At 45.6% G+C, this 14,329-nt stretch overlaps 1 protein-coding gene across 2 annotated transcripts; it reads right to left on the minus strand.

Moving 5' to 3' along the window:
- Window positions 1–308: 308 nt before the first annotated feature.
- COX7A2L (cytochrome c oxidase subunit 7A2 like) lies at window positions 309–13,769 on the minus strand. Of its 2 annotated transcripts, none has more exons than XM_068233003.1 (3): window positions 13,632–13,769; window positions 4,324–4,455; window positions 309–923 (listed from the first exon to the last, which is right to left on the minus strand). In XM_068233003.1, exons 1-3 carry the CDS (start codon window positions 13,701–13,703, stop codon window positions 780–782), a joined length of 348 nt encoding a protein of 115 aa, XP_068089104.1. In that variant the 5' UTR covers window positions 13,704–13,769; the 3' UTR covers window positions 309–779. The 2 variants fall into 2 exon arrangements, with proteins under 2 accessions (XP_068089104.1, XP_068089103.1); XM_068233002.1 differs by having other exon boundaries at window positions 4,324–4,458.
- Window positions 13,770–14,329: the final 560 nt, after the last annotated feature.

Genomic DNA, 14,329 nt, shown 5'->3' on the forward strand with positions numbered 1-14,329 from the left:
GAAAAGTAAGGGAGGAAATGACATCAGGATTTGGCTTCAGTCTTAGGGAAAAAGACATGGCCCCTGTGAGGAACAGAATTCTCTTCATTTACTATACAAAATTCACTGAAATCAAAACGTGGACAGTACAATACATCTGTTATGTAAGTAAATCAAGTATTTATCTACTTATATAGATGTTTTTTTTTTTCCTGGCATAGTATGGCTGACGCTGCTGCTTTAAGAGTGGAAAGGGACTCAAACCTAGTGACAGAGTTGCCTTAACAGTAAATAAAATCTGTACAACTAAAAGCGCAAAACTCCACTCATTCATAGAAAATTTGTTTATTGTACTTGTATTACATCATTTTCTCCATAAAGTCTCACTGTACAAATGACCCGCATCTTTAAATCCACATCCCACGCTTTGGGAGTAACAAGAGTGGAGAAAAGGTCTGCTGATGGCGAACTGAGCAGCTCGAGACGACAAATGGATACCGAATCTGTGATACGTCTGCTGGGAAGATCGTCTTTGAACGTTTTACAATAGTTTATCCAAAGGCATGGGAGAAGGAATGCTAACCACCAGTCCAATCAATACAGCCATTTTCATAAATATACCCTTAAATCTGCCCGAAAACCACAGCCTGCTTGATCGAGAAGTATGGCCATGTTATTTGGACAATGAAGCCATTTCTAGAAGCCCGGAACCGGTGTAAGTAGAACTCTCGGCAAAATACAATAAAGTGAACAAATATAGAATCTGGATGTTGGACAAAGAACTCTGAGCGCTCCCGGTGCTAGCCATTTTTCCTGGGCTGTGCCGCCATATAGAGTGCTATGATGCAGTAGATTGTTCCTCCCACGGATAATGCCATAGTGGTTCGGTACAGCAGCCTGTCGGGAAACCCGCGTTTTAAATGGACAGGAACGCCATCGTTTTTCTGGGGAAAAACAAAAACAAAAAAAAAATTAGAAAAAAGTTAATGCATTAAAAGCCCAGCTAAAACTTTTTGTTCTGGATTTTTTTATGTCAGAGGGAAAGGCTTAGTGCTCCTATTACTATTCTAAAGCAAGCCTGTAATGTGGAGGGAGGTGGAAGTTAGATACTTGTCCTAGTAGCAACCTTTCTACCGGTAACCCTTCGCTTTGCCAACTGCGGCAGTGTTCCCCAACCCTACCAGGCCCACCAACAGTGTGTGTTTTCTGGAAATCCACACAGGTAGTTAATCAGCTCTGCTGAGACAACAATTACCCCACCTGTTTACGGTTGTGGTTTTCTGCAAAACATGTACTGTTGGTGGGCCTGGAGGACAGGGTTGGGGAACACTGGAGTGGCAGGATGGGTGATTCCCCACATGTGCAAACACCAGTTGCATTCTGGCAAGCTGGTTTTGTGAGTACCTTGACATGGTCCAGAGGTTTCTGGATCCTCGTAGAGCCCACCGCTCCAGCGCAGTTGTCCCTCTTCATTTTCTGGACATCTTCTCAGCCATGGTGGATGAGTGCATCAGGACTGGGCATGGGACAGTAAGAACCCCACATCCCCAGTAGAAGGTTATTGCATGTGCACTGCTTTCATTTCAGCACGTACGAATGTTTCACTCTACTGGACATGCGCAGACCTTACTAGAGTACGCCCAGTCTGGATGCATTTGTCCCAGTCTGGGAGTGCAGCCAGAAGAAACCCATTTGACATGTTCGCCTTACATATGTATAGAGGGATATTTCTTCAACATCTATATGTGACTTTCAATCCTTCATCAGTCATGCCCTCTCACCCCATGGAATGGAACTCATCAAATGTTGAAGACTTTGGGTTACAGTAGTTTAATAACGCCTTGTGACGAAACCAGTTGGGCGGAGCCTAGGGCAAAAGGAAAAGGCAGGGACTTGGAGTGGCAGCGTCTAAGGAAAAGGTCTAGCATACATTGCAGCGGTCAGCCCGGGAGACTGCGTGTGGAGGAGGCCCACTTTAAACGCTTCATAAGCTTGAATGTATTGCCAAATATGAGGTTTTTTTTGTTTTTTTTTAAACCTATTACGCAATGACAGCATATTTGCTTATTATTGAGGTTCTGAGAACTATTGAGCCTGAATATTCTTTGGCAAATTGACTAAAATAAAACTGGAGGAGAATTCTACGTACTGTCACAAAGGCATGATTGCACTACTGTAATCAATAGTCTACACCAGGGGTGTCAAACTCTAATACCAAGTCGGCCGAAATTTAAGACTGGAAACAAGTCGTAGGTCAACCTCAATGTCTACTGGCCACCTTATCAAGATCCCTGGTGTCTAATGGCTCCCTCCAACACCTATACAGTTTCCTGTTGTCTAGTGGTCCTCTCCCCCCCCCCCCATACAAATTCCCTTGTGTCTAGTGGCCCCCACCCTCCCCCATACAGTTCCGTAGTGTTTAGTGCTTTCCCCTACCTTCCCTGGTGATCTAGGGCTTAACCTCCAGTATAGATTCCCTGGTGGTCTTGAATGGGCCAAACATAATGCAAAGTGGGAAAACCCCTTAAGGGCCAAATTTAATGGCTCTGAGGAACGGATTTAGCCCATGGGCCGGAGTTTGACATGTATGGTCTACACCAATCGGTGAGTTCCATTCCATTGGGGTAAGAGTACGTGACTAGTTGACGATTGAAAGACACATACAGGTGTGTGTGTGTGTGTGTGTGTGTATTATCTCTCTCTCTCCCCCCCCCCCCCCCCCCCCCTCTTCTATCTCTCCAATCCAAAAAAGCTTTATTGGCAGGACCAAATACATTTAGCATTGCCAAAGCAAAACAAAGCATTAACATCGGGAGGGGGTTGTGGGAATAAGGGAAGGATATAGGGGGTTGGGGTATATAGTCCATAGGTGTGTGGAGGATGTAAGGGACAGTATGGGGGACTGGGATATACAGTCCATAGGGGGGTATTGGGGGTATACAGTCCATGTGGTATCATGTTCCTCTCAGTTGGTGGCAGGCTGTGACATATCGGGCAGCTATTTGCACGGTTGTTTCCTCCTCCCCCAGTAGGATGTAGAGCTTCCTCTCCTCATCTGTGGAGGTAAAATCCTGGATGTGGGTGGAGAGTCTCTGGAAGTGGGTGGTCCTCACAGGTGCGCATTTGCTGCAGTGTAGCAGGAAGTGGGCCTCATCCTCCAAGACCCCCTGGTCACACTGTCTGCACAGTCTCTCCTCCCGGGGCTTCCATGTCTGTCTGTGTCGTCCTGTCTCTATCTCCAGGCTGTGGGCGCTCAGACGGTACAGGCTCCGGGTCTGTATGTCTTTGTGATGGTGTAGCCTCTCCAGAAATGGAGCCATTGTGTACTCCCTCTGTAGTGATTGATAGACAGCGAGTTTCTTGGAATTCTTTATGTCACTTCTCCATTCCTCTATGTATCATTCCTTTGCAGCTTTCTATAGTCCCTTTTATTTGGGCTTTTGTCAGCCTGTGTTGGTGGTCTTGGTTGGGCTGGCTGCTGATGCTTTGCTTGAGAGCGCGTGGTATGGCCTCACCCCCCCTGGCTCAGTGAGGCTTTATGGTGGTAAGTGCTGGGGTTACTGCTCTGTATATGCGCCCAGTATGAGAGCGCCCTCTGCTGGATAGTCAGCCATAGTGGGAATCTGCCTAGCTCTGCTCGGCAGGCTGAGTTTGAAGTGCTGCGATGGACTTGGAGACGATACTTGCAGAACTCTAGATGGAAGATTTCGTTGGGCTGGAGTCCCATTTTGATTGGTCAGGGTAGGTGACCGGGCCCCATACCTCACTGCTATAGAGCAGGATTGGGGTGATGATGCTGTTGAATAGCTTTACCCAGACTCTCACCAGTGGTTTTAGGTGGTAAAGCTGTCTTCTGATGGCATAAAACGTTCTGCAGGCTTTTTCTTTCAGGGCCTCTACTGCTGGTTTAAAGCTTCCTAATTGGTTGATCTCCAGCCCCAGGTAGGTGTAGCTGTTGGTGGACACCAGTGGAGAGCCATTTAATATAAATGAATAGCCGAACAAGCCTGCCCGCGCATGCACAGTAAGCCAGAGCAACGGGCCCCGTGATAATGCGCATGGGCAGCCGTGCTCACAAGTCAGACCCCATATGATTAGTGACAATACCTTGTTGCTAATCTTTCACTCAGCGACAGGGGAAATTGGACCACTGAGGGAAGACTCAATAGGATCCTGAGGCTTCCTTCTCTTCAGGGGAGTATCGATTTTGATCCCGAACTTTGGCTTGGGATCACTTTAAGTGACAATATACTCTGTACAGTGTTGCGGAAGATGTCGGCACTATATAAATAATAACAACATCAACAACAACAGTCTAGTAAGAAGTACAGAGCTTGCAGTTACCTGGAAGAGCTTCTGCAGCTCTGGCACTCGGTTCTTCAGCACATACTTAGACCTTGCGGAATCCCCCGGGAGTTTCGTTGGTGTTGCATAGATGGGTGGGGGGGCTTCTGGGTTAGAGAATGGTCTGAAACCCTGCTATAAAAAAAAAAAAACACAAATTAAAAAGAAACAGTAGTTATAAAACAAGTCCAGTAACAAAATAAGGTGGTCAAATACAGTGGCTACAAAACAGAATTTCAAAATATTTCCTCCAAAAAGTTTCAGTTCTTTCTACGCAATGCAACCTACAGCAGTAGCGTGAAAAAGTCATAGGAAAAAAAAAACAAAACAAAAAAAACACAAAACAAAAACCGAATCAAGATGGATGAAGGACGTCGCCCCTCCAAAAAACAAAAAAATAAACCTGTAGACTGAATAGGTGTAACGAAACACATTTGGCATTCCACGCCACTAACTGGCTTTTAGCTGTGGCTGGATCGTGTACTGGTTAAGGGCTCTGACTGATATAGGAGACCTGGGTACGAATCTCCGCACTTCCTGTTCCTTAAAGTGGTCTGAAACTCCGACATAACATTCTATAAAAATGTGTTTTCCTACTTTTTATTACCCATACAGCTATCATATTTGCTTTTGTGCATAAGTAATATTGTCTGTTTACAAATTACAAGTTTCCAAAGTGTAGTTTATCGTATCCTGAAAGCTGCCATTGCATGTTATTCAAACTGCTTTTTATTATATATTAAAGGGAACCTAAACTGAAAGGAATATGGATGTTTCCTTTTAAACAATACCAGTTGCTTGGCAGTCCTGCTGATCTCTTTGGCTGCAGTAGTAATTGAATCACACACCTGAAACAAGCATGCAGTTAATCCAGTCTGACTTCAGTCAGAGAACCTGACCTGCATGCTTGTTCAGGGGCTGTGGCTAAAAGTATTAGAGATACAGGATCAACAGGAGAGTCAGGTAACTGGTATTAATTTTAAAAGGAAAAAATCTATATCCTTCTCAGTTTAGGTTCCCTTTAACATCTTCTAATGAGCTTTTCTGAACTGTGTATGTGTCTGAAGCACAGAGAGCTCCTCTCCACTTGTTACACTGTATTTACACACATTGTAACAACATTGGAATGTAAACAAAGATACTGTTATCTCCAGTTTGGATGCGGATTGAAGCTGAATAGGAGGACAAAGTGCTTTTGTTTAACCATTTCAGTGATGTTCTGCAAAAAAAAAAAAAAATTAAAATCTGTGATAGTAGCTTTTAAGCTGTGAGGAATCTTTAAGAGCAAAGTAGAAATGCTGGCTTTCAAACCACTTTAAGCCAACACCTATTCAGTAGGAAACCTTGGGCAACACTCCCTAGCACTGCTTCTGCCTACAGAGCGCGTCCTAGTGGCTGCAGCTCAAGCGCTTTGAGTCTGCTAGGAGAAAAGCGCAATATACTGTGTATACTCGAGTATAAGCCGACCCCACAACTTTTACCTAAGGAAAAAATTGATTGACTCAAATATAAGTCGAGGGTAGAAATGCAGGAGTGGTGCAGGTGGAATTTCAGCTTGGATTTTATTGATGGCTCTGTATCTTTATAGTGAAAACAGTCTGATTTATAGATGCATGCATGTGCAAAAGCCAGCACTGTTGGAGAAAGAATAAATGTTTGTTCTTAAAGAGAAACTCCGACCAAGAATTGAACTTTATCCCAATCAGTAGCTGATACCCCCTTTTACATGAGAAATCTATTCCTTTTCACAAACAGACCATCAGGGGGTGCTGTATGACGGATACTGTGGTGAAACCCCTCCCACAAGAAACTGAGGACCGTGGTACTCCTGGCAGTTTCCTGTCTGTGAACCTTGTTGCATTGTGGGAAATAGCTGTTTACAGCTGTTTCAAACTGCCAAAAAAGCATGCAGCAGCTACATCACCTGCCAATAGTAAAAATGTCACCATGTGATAAATGTCAGAATGTAAATCAGGGATTTAAAATATTTTACAATGGGCACTGACTAAATCATTTATATATAATTATTGTAAAAATGAAGCACTTTTTTTTTTATTACATTGTTTTCACTGGAGTTCCTCTTTAATTGATACTTAGAGGCGTCAGTGGGGAGGCAAGTCCACCACTAACCCCCTTTTTACACCGTTTCAATATACTTTGCTCTGGAGCCTCGGTTTTGACTCGGTTTTCGACTTCTTAACCTGAGTGGGGACAGGCCAATTTCCCCATTAGCATATACAGTGGCTGCCATGGAGGAAAGACACGTTTGCGAGTAGTATTCTTACATCTATACTATATTTAAAGTGAGATCGTCACCATAAAAATCACATTTCAACAGCAACTGGTCTGAGTGTATTAAGTGATAAAGATGCTAATCCTGCAGTCAAAACTTTTTCTGCTGTTATGTTCTAGAGTTATCAAATACCTTAGAAGCACTGGCACTTTAGTAGCCATTGCCATTCAGTTGCATGCTGGAGGTTATTTTTATCTATAATATATTCCTCTTCTTCCCTTTATTTCCCTGCCAGCTTCTTATCTGAAACCTAATCCCCTACTCACTTGTGTTTATAAGCAACGCTGAGGTGACTCAGCACTGGAGGAGAAAAGAGAAAAAAAAAAGTTAAGGGAAGAAATGACATCAGTATTTAGCCTCAAACTGTGGGCAAAAGACATGGCCCCAACCAGGAACAGAATTCTCTTAATTTACTATATGAAATTCACTGAAACCAAACATGGACAGTACAATACATGTGTTATGCAAGTAGATCAAGTATTTATTTACTTATGAGTTTTTTTTACCCTGGCATAGTATGGCTGATCCTCCTGTTACCTTTGTTGAATAAACTACACTATAGGGGGCTCTCGTTTGTTTTTCTCTTTTGTTTGCAATCGATAATATAGGTCATTTTCCTGCCAAAATGAATTGAAATGTTGGGGCATACATTAGACTAAATCTCAGTGCAGATCACTAAGAGAGAAAAAGCACTAGGGTCCCTTTAAAAACACATCCATAAATACTTCAATGCACGAAATTTCCCTTGAAGACAGAAGCGTAATGCACGTTCCATTATTCCCCTATTAGAAGGAAATTCTTCAAGCTCTTTCTGTATAGAGCCGTATAGAGGCAGCAGATAATCAGTGTCAAGGATAAAGCTCTTCCGCCAACAATGTACTGAGCGCTTTATTCTCTTCAAAGAGGACTTTTTGCCTATAAACAAGTCTTTATTGATGAAGGCCATTCAGGAGGAGGCACTTTCATACATTCTTTGCAAGGCACATTTTCCTCCAGCAGAAATAAGAGAAAATCATAAATGTGACAATGTGACAGAAGAAGACAATGAGCAAAAAAAAAAAAAAAAAAAAAAAAAAAAAAAAAAAAAATCGGTTTCTCCCTTCAAGTAATCATCAATCAGCCCAGATGAGACAGACAGGCTATCAGATCAATTTACTAAACGTGACCCTCATTCAAAAATGCAGAAAACAGCTGCTTTTAGCAAATATTTGGTCAAATTTGAATTTGCTAAGGCTGTTACCACATGTAAAAACTGCACTGTCATATCTAGCTTGCTTTGTAAACCTGTGAGCACAGCATAGATTGCATTTCAGCAGCTTCTGCAGTGGTGGTGAGGTGCATTTCCCTTCTCAGCCTACTTTGTCGCTTTGTATAGCGATTTCCCCAGCGTTTTTATGAATACATTGTATTTATTCATTTCCGAGTAAACGAGTTCACTTCCTGACTGACTTCAGGAAGTGAAAAAAAATTCCTCTGCAAAAGCGCTTTATACAGCGCAGGGAAAGGCGATTTAAAAAAATTGCAAAAGCTCTGGCGATTTATGGTGTGAACAGGGCCATACTGTCCCTTAATCCACATCCCCCCATGATAAGGAAATGCATGAAAGGGAAGCCCTCTGCCATGTCCCTCACCCCTGCACATAATGGAGAGAGGATCATGGGTGTAGAAGCAAATCCTCTTCTTCACAAAGAGGGGGCAAGCTTGCAGGAGGGTAGGATACTGTACTGACAAAGCAGCCAGCCTCCATCATCACTGCAATTTTAGGGCTAATGTTACTGAAATGAAGGTGGGCGGGACCACAGAGCAAGGAAGCGGCTAGAAGGGAAACAAAGATGTAGAACAGATCCTCAAACTACGTCCAGCGGGCCGAAACCGGCCCCCCACATCAAAAGGGCCGGCCCGCCGGCCTGTGCTGTCCCTGCTACGGTACATCAAAAGATTGACTTGTGCTTCCCCACCACACCAGACAGACCTGTGGAGTCGGAGCAATTTTGGGTACCTGGAGTCGGGGAAAAAATGCACCGACTCCTAATGAATTTAAACTATAATTAAAATAGACAATATGATAAAATGTTCTATTTCTCAGATAATAGTCTTCATACGTTATTTATATATACAGTAATAGCTGTGCTTAGTCCACAAAAATGAAATAAACCAATCACAAAATAGTTACTTGCACTGCAGTCCCCATATTTTTAAAGTCAGATATACATATCTGATTGTGACTGTAGAGTATATATGATGTGTACACCGGAATCTCTTATATATACACTAAACAACATCTATGCTGTAAGAATAAAGCCTGATGTGTAGCTGTGTCACTAATAGAGATGGTCAATGAGATGGAAATAATTCTGCGTTGATGCTGGTTTATGCAAATCATTTGATATGTTAAAATTTGGTTTGGTGACTACAAATTAAAGGGTACCTGAGACGGATGAAAAGAAAATTTTATACATACCTGGGGCTTCCTCCAGCCCCCTTTAGGTTAATCAGTCCCTCGCTGTTCTCCTCCACCACCTGCATCTTCTGCTATGAGTCCTGGTAATTCAGCCAGTCAGCGCTGTCCGACCGCATGCCGCTTCCACAGCCAGGAGCGTTCTGCACCTGCGCAATAGTGCTGCGCAGGTGTAGTACGCTCCCGGCGGTGGAGTGTGTGCATGCGCACTATGCCAGACTGGCTCATGTACCTGGACTCATAGCAGAAGATCCAGGTGGCGGAGGATAGCGAGGGACTGATTAGCCTAAAAAAGGGCTGGAGGAATCCCTAGGTATGTATAAACTTTAATTTCATCTGTCTCAGGTTTACTCTGTTACACAGTAGTACTATACTCTATGCACTCTCCACAGAGCTGCAGGGAATCCACTGAGAATGTTGTGCACATTGAACACAGAGGTGTTGTCTATCATCCCATAAACCTGGTTCAGATTGTGCATGAAGAATGTGTAATAGAGGAAGAATCTCCTCATTCCCCTGCAGAGTACCTGCACGTCACTCTTACATGTACCCACACTTACATTGCCTAGGGCCTGATAGATGATCTTTGTTCCGGTCTGTACCTTCTACAAATACTCTTACCAAGGACTAGTTTTAGTCTATGACTAAAAGTATTAGAGGCAGAAGATCAGAAAAATAGCCAGGTAACTGGTACTGTTTAAAAAGGAATACATTTGGCAGCCTCCATATCCCTCTCACTTCAGTCTTTTAAAATTCCTAAGCGTTGGCAGTTAAGAGATGCATTTTATGTTACATACTTTCAATCAACAAGATTGTAATATGCAAATTAGTCGGAATCTAGGAATCCTAAACGGATGAGTCGGAGTCTGGATTTTTGTACAGACTCCACAGCCCTGTGGACATCTACCTGTTTGTCTCTCCCACCTCGGACCGCGTTGTGTCCGTTGTCCTCCACGGGTTGCCCTGGTGACGTTTAAAGGGGCAGTGACGCAATGTGCCGAGCAGAGCTTATGCTTCCTCTCCTCCACAAAGCAGTGAAGGGAGGAGGCGCCAGCTCTGCACAGCATATCCCATCGCCGCCCCTTCAGATGTCACTATTGCAACTCGTGGCTGCTATCTTTCCTGTAGAGGACGACGCTGAACACAGCGCAGGCAGAGCCGGCATGAAGGGAGCTAGGGACAGGTAGCGGTGCAACACAGGTCTCTCTGATGTGGCGGAAGAGTTGCAGGTCTATCTTTTAGTAAACAAGTGGGAGAAAAATGAAATGGTATCGGCACTAACGTACATGGTTCCCTCTGCAGAGGCTGTGTCTCACTGCGTGCTCTGAGCCAAGCTGAAGAAATGTTGATAAAACATAGGAGGATGGGTATCTAGCACTGATGTGGTTTTATTTGCATACATCTTGAACTGCTTGCAACAGAAGATAAGGGTGGCAAAACAAAAGACAAACCTGGTGGCAAGTGGTGTGGTGGTTGCAGGGCACTGATTATTTATAAATTTATAAAGCGCCAACATATTCTGTGGCGCTGTATACATTCAAGAGAATCTGTACGGTGAAAATCTTACATAAAAGTACCAGCCTGTTTGTTTTCTCCTCCTAGCCCCGTCTATGACATTTTCGCCGCTCCCCGCTGCTTTCTTGGTGATAAATCACTGTTTTGTTCATTGTTTTTGTAAACAATTAACATGGCCGACAAACAGGAAATACATAATCGGAGCAGGTGCCCATTTGCAGAGGCTCCTCCCAAACGTGACTTGACTGCTGGAATGTTACTCCATTTGTTGCCTTAGCTGCTTGTCTGGGCTTTGAACTGATCTTTCTGCACTCACAGATGTTCACAAGGTCACAGACAGGCTGGCTGTGAGCAGATACCTTGCCTGTGACTCATACATACAGCACACAGACAGAGCCTGCAGGGGCGTGCATAACTTCTCCCTATAACAGCAGAGGCAGCACAATTCTTCCTGGGTCGACAATGCTTGACAACTCAGTTATCACTCCTAAAAACTAAGTTATCACACCTAAAAGCTTTGCATGTGCAAACTAGAGTGCTAAGTAGTTTGCACGTGCAATATATATATATATATATATATATATATATATATATATATATATATATATATATATATATATATATCAGAGACAGTGCAACTAGAAAAGGCTGCAGTAAGCCAGATCACATTAGAACAGGTATAGGAACTTAAAAGGATAGAATTCAGTGCCCTGCACCCACCACACCACTTGCCACCAGGTTTGTGCACTCTTACCTTCTGTTGTAAGCAGTTTAAGATGTATGTACAAGTATGCAAATAAAACCACATCAGTGCTGGACACCCGTCTCCTATGAGGTTGTCAATGTTTTCATATAGCAGAGGCAAAACAGGATGGGTATGATAAAAAGTTGGTACAGTAGTCCGGAAATTATTTTTTTTTTGGGGGGGGGGGGGGGGGGGGAAGGGGAAGATAGTGTGAGGCATTGCAGAGGGGGAGGTTAGAATGAGACAGAGGCCAGGTTAGTGTGGGGAATTGCATAGGGAGAAGTTGTTGGTAGCTAGTATGGTTGAGGTGAGCGACGATAAAAGTCCATATGGGAACAGTTCGCCAATCACTGCAACATCTACAATTTGAAGCATTCTAACTGGGTGAATAGTTTGGGCATATTAATACTACAACCTACCTGAAACCTAGCAGTTCAAGAGGGTCCAACTACCACATTAGCGGAATTTCCCTATGGACTTACATGCTGGCTCACCTCAACCATACTAGTATCGGTATTGTGAGGCAGAGGCATGGAGGGAAGTTAGTGTGAAGCAGAGGTCAGGGGGGTTTAGTAGGAGGCATAGGCCAGGGCGGAGGTTAGTGTGAAGCAATGGAGAGGGGGAGGGTAGTGAGGTAGAGGCCAGGGGAAAATCAATGTGAGGCAAAGAGGGGCAGGTTAGTGTGAGGCAGAGGCCGGGGGAAGGCCAGTGGAATGCAGACGCCACGGGGGAAGGCCAGTGGAATGCAGACGCCACGGGGGAAGGCCAGTGGAATGCAGACGCCACGGGGGAAGGCCAGTGGAATGCAGACGCCACGGGGGAAGGCCAGTGGAATGCAGACGCCACGGGGGAAGGCCAGTGGAATGCAGACGCCACGGGGGAAGGCCAGTGGAATGCAGACGCCACGGGGGAAGGCCAGTGGAATGCAGACGCCACGGGGGAAGGCCAGTGGAATGCAGACGCCACGGGGGAAGGCCAGTGGAATGCAGACGCCACGGGGGAAGGCCAGTGGAATGCAGACGCCACGGGGGAAGGCCAGTGGAATGCAGACGCCACGGGGGAAGGCCAGTGGAATGCAGACGCCACGGGGGAAGGCCAGTGGAATGCAGACGCCACGGGGGAAGGCCAGTGGAATGCAGACGTCTCGGGGGAAGGCCAGTGGAATGCAGACGCCTCGGGGGAAGGCCAGTGGAATGCAGACGCCTCGGGGGAAGGCCAGTGGAATGCAGACGCCTCGGGGGAAGGCCAGTGGAATGCAGACGCCTCGGGGGAAGGCCAGTGGAATGCAGATGACACGCCACAGTGGAAGGTCAGTGAAATGCAGAGGCTACAGGGGAAGGTCAGTGTAATGCAGACGCCAAGGGGGAAGGCCAGTGTAATGCAGACGCCAAGGGGGAAGGCCAGTGTAATGCAGACGCCAAGGGGGAAGGCCAGTGTAATGCAGACGCCACGGGGGAAGGCCAGTGTAATGCAGACGCCACGGGGGAAGGCCAGTGTAATGCAGACGCCACGGGGGAAGGTCAGTGAAATGCAGACACCACAGGGACGCGGCAGGAGTCGATCCGCCAGATCGACCCGTGTATTCCCAGCATAAAGCAGCAGTTAGGGAGTTGGTCAGTATCAGGTAACAAAGGTTAGTAAAGGGGTGGCCAAACTTTTTAGACCAAGGGCCATATTGCCATTCCTTAGAGTGCTGGGGGCCAAATGCTGATTGCCCTTAAATAGGACCTGAACTCCTGCACAGGACAGAAGGAAAACATAGGGAAATGCACCCTGTATGTATGTATGTATTTAGAGAGTTGAGCCTATCTAATCACAAGTTGTAATTTGATCCATCAGCTGTCAGCTGACTGTCACGGCACAGGCCAATCTGAAAGCACATGATGTGAACAATATGTCTGCTTCCATGAAAGCAGGAAGTGGACACACTGCAGATTTATATCAGCTATGGTCACGTCACTTGGGACGACTTTTTATACTACTCTATGTCCACTGCCTCACTAACCTTCTCCCTTTATAATGCCTAACAACACCCCCCCTCCCCCCCCAAGCAGTGGTGCCCCACTAACAGGAGTAAATACATTTAGGGTCCATAATATAATTGGGCCCCATCACTAATCACCCCACTGGGAGACTCTCCTTTAAGCATTATACTGTTGCACTAGATATGTTGTCACTCTCTCCATGTCAAAAGCTGGTCCAGTGGGCCTAGCAAAATATTACATAAGAGAACCCCCCCAGTGTTGGGTCACCGAGGAGCCCCTCCCCCGTATCTCGGTAACCTAGGAGCCCCTCACCTGCGGACTGTAAGCCTCCACCGGCGCCGCGCCCACCAGCTTCTGCGTGAAGCTGCTGAACTTATAATACATGCTGACGCCGGGCTCCACACAGACGCCGGGTACTCTCAGGCAGGAAGGACCTCAGGCTCCGCGGCGTCGCAGCTTGATGACGTAGGGCTGTCTCCATGCCGCCTGTCACCAAGGTGACCAGTGGAACTCGGGTTTAAGCAGGAAAACTGCAAAGAAGGTCATTCTAAAATCATGAGTCCGTCCAGGAGAGACGAGAAGCGCCAACTGGATCGTGTTTTGTGCAGAAATGCCGGGAGGATACATACAGGCAGCGGATAGACAGACCCGCCGTGTCACCTTGTGGAACCAGGAAGGCCCCCAGGCACAGCGCGGTCACCCTCACAGCCTGGCGTCACGTGATGCAGAGCTGTCACACAGGCTGGAGGCGCGTGCTGCTGGTGTCACGTGACGCAGAGCTGAGCTGGGATAGTTAAAGTGGACCTGAACTCCTGCACAGGACAGAAGGAAAACAGAGAGAAATGCACCCTGTTTGTATGTAGAGAGTTTAGCCTGTCTATTGCTCCCTTATCTGTGACTAATCACAAATGTAATTTAAACTTTCACCTGTGTCAGCTGACTGTCAAGACAGAGAAGCTAATAGGTAAACACCGTGAAAGCAGGAAGTAGACACTGCAGATTTATTGCAG

Source organism: Hyperolius riggenbachi, chromosome 4, assembly GCF_040937935.1.
Source record: "Hyperolius riggenbachi isolate aHypRig1 chromosome 4, aHypRig1.pri, whole genome shotgun sequence".
NCBI lineage: Eukaryota > Metazoa > Chordata > Amphibia > Anura > Hyperoliidae > Hyperolius > Hyperolius riggenbachi.

What these genes read in the sequence shown, in the direction of transcription:
- COX7A2L (XM_068233002.1), bottom strand. Translation starts at nt 13,703, where the DNA reads ATGTATTATAAGTTCAGCAGCTTCACGCAGAAGCTGGTGGGCGCGGCG. An exon ending in TGGAGGCTTACAGTCCGCAG is followed by an intron (nt 4,459 to 13,631) that starts GTGAGGGGCTCC and finishes TTTTTTTTATAG; the next exon opens with CAGGGTTTCAGACCATTCTC. An exon ending in AGCTGCAGAAGCTCTTCCAG is followed by an intron (nt 924 to 4,323) that starts GTAACTGCAAGC and finishes GTTTTTCCCCAG; the next exon opens with AAAAACGATGGCGTTCCTGT.